We start from the raw sequence: 5,724 nt of genomic DNA on the forward strand, positions 1-5,724 counted from the left end.
CATCAGCATTATTTTGAAAGGTCAGGTGTGCCTCCACATTATTTTCTTTTTTCTTGAGGGAGGCTTGATAAAGTTTGACAAAATGTTCTGGCGTACGACAAATGCGTGCCCAATGACCTCTCATATCACATCGGTGACATATACTAGCTTTACCTTTTGAATGACTAATTTGAGAACTCTTATTGTTCTCCAATTTATTTTCACCATAATGACGATAATTGTTTCGCCCCCTGCCACGTCCACATTTACGACCATATCCACGACCACGGTAATTATTTTATTTTCTTTCAAACTTATCATATGTTGCTACAACATTCACTTCCGGAAATGGAGCTGACCCGGTGGGACGAGCTTCATGATTTTTCATTAATAGAGTATTATTCTGCTCAGCCACAAGTAGGCATGTGATTAATTCAGAATATTTCTTAAAACCTTTTTCACGGTATTGTTGTTGTAGCACCACATTTGAAGCGTGAAAAGTAGAAAATATTTTTTTCAATAAGTCCTCATCTGTGATAGTGTCTTCACATAATTTTAATAGAGAACTTACTTTAAAGATAGCAGAATTATACTCACTTACGGTTTTAAAGTCTTGCAACCTTAAATGTATCCACTCATATCGAGCTTTCGGTAATACCGTAAGTTTTAGATGGTCATATCGATCCTTCAAATTAATCCATAATTCAAGTGGATCTTTTACGGTTAAGTATTCAATTTTTAACCCTTCATGTAGATGATGACGAAGGAAAATCATGGCCTTCGCTTTATCCTGATTTGATGCTTCATTTCCTTGTATAATAGTATTTCCAAGACCTTTAGTGTCAAGGTGAATTTCAGCATCAAGAACCCATGATAAATAGTTCCTTCCGGTGATGTCAAATGCCACAAATTCAAGTTTTGATAAATTTGACACAGTGAAAACTATCATAAAAGATGAATAAGTTAGAGAAATAATTATAATAAGAAATAATTAATGAAAACAAAACGATTAAGGTAAAAGAAATGAAAATAGAGCTATATCATGTTAACAATCTACTATTTCATTTTAGTCTTGCCATAAAGTAGAAATTACATACTTGTTTCATTTCACTTTATATTATTGATATATATGTGTTAATAGAATTGAACGTGACTAACATTATTTATATGTTCCAATAAATATAAAATAATTAAAAAATTATTGCTTGTCAATTCATTTCTCACAGTTTTTCAAAATGCCTTAAAGATATGTTTTGATCCAGGGAGTCCATGACATTAATGCATAGCTAGTTTGATGACTTTGAGGTCCTCTAAGAGTTGAGCACGGAAGGAAATAGTTATTTGATCACTGCAATGTACTTAAACTATTTAAGATACTCAAGCGCACAAGTAATCTGCAAACATTGAGCATATGATATGTACTGCCATAAATAAGATGATTATAATGATACATACTTAATAAAATATGGCTCAACTTAGCGGGAGCTAAGAATAAAATTAGAGCTTCATGCTGATAACGTGTAATAAAATAAAAGTAATGCAGTAAAATGTATATAAGAAGAGATAGAAAGAAGAGAGAAGTATTTTCTTCTTTCACTTTGGTGTATTTTTCCATTGCAATTACATGACCTTTTATAGGCATAAAAAATAAAGATAATAGACATGAAGTAGAAAATTTAATCTTTAAGTTATTCACAACATGTGCATTAAATGTAGCATCCAAAATAGTATCCAAATTACAAACTATTCATAACAGTTATTCCTTTTCTGAATATGTCCGTACATACAAATCCAATGAATCACCCAAAAAATTTCCAATCAATGGAACCACCAACATATTCTAATCCCCACCAAAAAATTAAATCATCAAAATTTCAACCATGACCCACTAATTTCCTCTTTCAACTAATCAATCTGTACAATGCTACCAAAGAATCACCCAATAAAAGAAAATAGAAAAATAAAAAGAATCCGAATTGATGAAGTTTTCACTTGGTTCTGCTGATTGGCTTGTACAAATCATAAGGTTCCCAAAGATAATCCAAGGGACAAGGTTTCTTCTCATCGAGCCGAACCCACGGCTTCCCCTTTCCACTCCAATGCAATAGGCTCACCGGACCAGGGTGCAGTGACCTACACGAGCCCTTCACATTATCCCCACCGAGCCCATGTTGGTTCCATTTATGGTCAATTGGCTCAACATTTCCACCAAAAACCAACAGAAATGGTGGCAATGAACCCAGCTCATAAATCCTTGTCCTTTTCTGTAATTTCATCCAACTCTCTATCTTCATTCTGTAATTACCTTCCCTCCATTTCTCCAAATCCATCACCATTACACCCGTATTGAAGTAACACGGGTTTCTTGACCCGAATACCCGGGGCAAAATCGGGTCGAACCAGAACGAGTCTGTGAAGTACTTGGTGAAATTCGCGTGGCAGTATTCGGGTGCTCCGATGACCCGTGACCCGGTAAGCTGAACATTCCAAAGCTTGTGAACATCGTCCACGAGGATTACATCGGAATCTAAATAAATGACCCGGTTCACACACGGGTCAAGTATATCACCCAGGTAATTCCGGGCGTAGTTTAACGGGTTTTCGAGTGCAAGTCGGATCGAAGATGAGATGAGACTTAATACACCGTCTTCTCTGAAAACGTACACTTGAAAGTTGAGAGAAGGGAAGATGGATCTCACGAGTCGGGTCAGGACCCGCGGGTTGGATTCCGGATCGAATTCAGCTGATATGAAGTGGAAGAACACGTGCTCTGGACACGACGCGTGGCGGAGGACTGAGTGTACAGCCGCCATTGATCCTCGTAGGTACTCCGAGTCAAGCGTCATCGCTACGTGAATCAAAGACGGGTCGCAATACGACATCGTTTCAGCTTGTTCCGTTACTGGACAAGCCGCTCCATTCCTGTAATCCGGTGCCTCTGTAAATCCGAACAATCTGTCACTGTTAACTGGACGAATCGCAATACACCCAAAAGGAAAAACGCCAAGAATCAAGAGGCAAAAAAGTCCTGTGACTGAATGAAACAAATTCATATCTGGGTTTTTCGATTTTGTGAGTGTTAAGTTGTGTGTATATATATATTGGGGGCTACTGGTACAGCATTGTGGAGGTGAAGAAGGAAGGAATAATAGGTGGACAAGTAGCTGGAAAAGGAGATGACCAAAGAATGGTCAATAAACAACCGTATATATACATATTAAAGAATCGTCAATGGTAAAAGAATAATTCAAATTGATTTTGTTACCATGTAGAGAGAGAGAGGAGATTTGCGTTGCTGTTTGCCGTCACTTTCTACTGTAAATTTTGGAAAGGTATGGGCAGTTTTATAGAGGACGGGCTAATGCGAAACTGCTTTATTGTAAAGTGAAAAACTGTGAGCGCGTGATTCAGTTGAACGAGAGCTTAGCCTAGGGGGAAGAATAGATTATGGCTTATTAATTTATTTTGCGCTAATATACGTGGAGGTGATTATAAATTAAAGGTTGGAATAAAAGGGTTTCAGCAGTTGGTGTTAGTTATTTTAGGTTGGGGTGTACGAACCCAATCAGAAAACCGCACCAAATCGAAAAATCAAATCAAACCGAATAAATTTAGTTTGATTTTATTTGGTATTGAATAAAAAAATCCAAACCAAACCGCCATATAAATATATATTTTTTATATATACTTTTAAGATTTTTTATAGAATTTTCTTCAAAAAATGTCTAGAAATATTTGCGATTCTCTTATGGGAAGTAATATTTAGTTAAATATGAAGTGCTCCATATTTATTAACTTTAAATAATGGGTTGTATGCTCACTTTCTTATCAAGTGTTAGTGAAATGCGTCAATCTCTTTGTTCTTCCATATTTATATGTCAAGATCCATTGAATTCTTATATTTTTTTCGAGTTTGAAATAGTATTTCGATAATTTAAAATTAAATAGAATGTAGCCACAAGGGGTTTGAGAGTCTTGTTTAGGGGGAGAACTTTACGGGACAAGTGTAAATATGTCACTTGTGTTTGCCTACTCTTATATTTTTTTTACTCTCTTTAATACAGTGGATTGCTTATCTCCGACGTGGGCGTAGATCAATTGACCGAATCACGTTAAATGTTTGTGTCTCTTTTGATAGATTTCTCTTTTATTGTTAAATTTATTATTGTTCAAGGTTTGCTTTACTGGCTCCTGCATTATAGCTTATTATTTCGGACCTAACATTTACTAGCTTGTTACAAGTATGCTAAAAGCCTAAAAGGAGTAACTATTTATAAAGTGGAGGAAAAAGTTATTTTTAACCATTGAGAGTTCGTACCATTTTGAGATTGTATTCACTTTCTTTCCAACAACACTTAAATGTCCGAAGACGAGGTTTTCAAAATACTGAAATTCGACCACGAAATTGAAAGAAACTAATACTCCGTTTTTCCAATTTAATAGTATTATTATTTGAAAATTCAAATATTTTTTCCTTACTATATTACAAATATTTTGAATTACAAATAATTTTAATGTACAGTACGTCTATGCTATTTCTGTACCTGCACTAAACTTTTTTTTAGAAATTTTGCAACACTTTCCAAAATACGCACGTACATTATCATGTTCGCTCATGTTATGAACCTAATAGTAATGGAGTTACAGGGGTGTTTGTTAGTCGGTACGGTACGATATTTAGACATTTCGGTTCGGTATTTTCGGTATTCAGTTTCTTAAAATGCTATACCAATACCGTAAGTAATTAAATTCGGTATGATACGGTTTTTTTTCTTTCGGTTTCGGTTTATTCGGTTCGGTCATTTTGATTTATTCGGTTAGAATACTAACTAGTGCATAGAGTCATAGATAGTAATATTCTTAGTTAAAATACTCAAAAGTACAAAACTAAAAATATTTGTTGATAAAAGTTTTGTCCAAAACCTACAAATATCAACCTAGAGAGAGAAAATTGCACATAAAGGATTAAATTTGATTATTAGAAATGTCTTGCTACTTGCTTAGAGTTAATTGATGATCTTGGAGAATAAAGAAAAGTAAAGTTTTAGATTTTTATATTTATGTATAAATAATATGTGTTTTGTGTAATATAATATATATTTCGGTACAGTATCGGTATTTCGATATTTTATTTAAAATACCAAATATCATACCTAATATCAATCTTTTTTAAAACTTAAACCAAATATCATACCGAATACCAAATACCAAAATATTTGATTTCGATTTAATAATTCGGTATTTACCAAAAATCCAAAATGCACAGCCCTATGGAGTTCTAAGTAATTTTTTAGTACAAAATAGAGTTGTGGGGTTAATGAGTAATTAATGAAAAAGTACTCATATGGGAAGAAATATTCAGTTCTTATAGTACAATAGTAAAAAGTGGAAAGCTGAAAGAAACAGTAGGGCAATGCAGATTACAGCTGGGATTGTGAGCTGTAATTGATGGTGACTGCTGCCTATCATGTGCTCCCCAGTCTTCCTACAACCCTCTGCCCTTTGCCTTCTCTCAATCTCCAGGTAGTAGCCTCATCGCACTGGTTGCCTTGAATGTAGTAGGATTGTTGTCACTGTATGCTACAACAGAGAGCGCTAAAATAAATTTCTAATATTTGATCGTCTTAAAATGAATAAGATGCTGTCTAAAAGAACCTATTTTGCTCCTAATTTAAAAAGTTAATTACGTGCGCAAGCCATTTTTTTCTACAACTGTCTCCTGACACTTACTTTTACCAACAAGTA

General features: G+C 34.6%; 1 protein-coding gene across 1 annotated transcript; it reads right to left on the reverse strand.

Annotated features, from left to right (window-relative positions):
• Positions 1-1,685: 1,685 nt before the first annotated feature.
• Positions 1,686-3,488, reverse strand: LOC107826234 (putative galacturonosyltransferase-like 9). Its single transcript, XM_016653194.2, has one exon. It carries the CDS (start codon positions 3,030-3,032, stop codon positions 1,968-1,970), a length of 1,065 nt encoding a protein of 354 aa, XP_016508680.1. The 5' UTR covers positions 3,033-3,488; the 3' UTR covers positions 1,686-1,967.
• Between the last annotated feature and the right edge of the window lie 2,236 nt (positions 3,489-5,724).

This window comes from Nicotiana tabacum, chromosome 16, assembly GCF_000715075.1.
Source record: "Nicotiana tabacum cultivar K326 chromosome 16, ASM71507v2, whole genome shotgun sequence".
NCBI lineage: Eukaryota > Viridiplantae > Streptophyta > Magnoliopsida > Solanales > Solanaceae > Nicotiana > Nicotiana tabacum.

What these genes read in the sequence shown, in the direction of transcription:
- LOC107826234 (XM_016653194.2), bottom strand. Translation starts at nt 3,032, where the DNA reads ATGAATTTGTTTCATTCAGTCACAGGACTTTTTTGCCTCTTGATTCTT.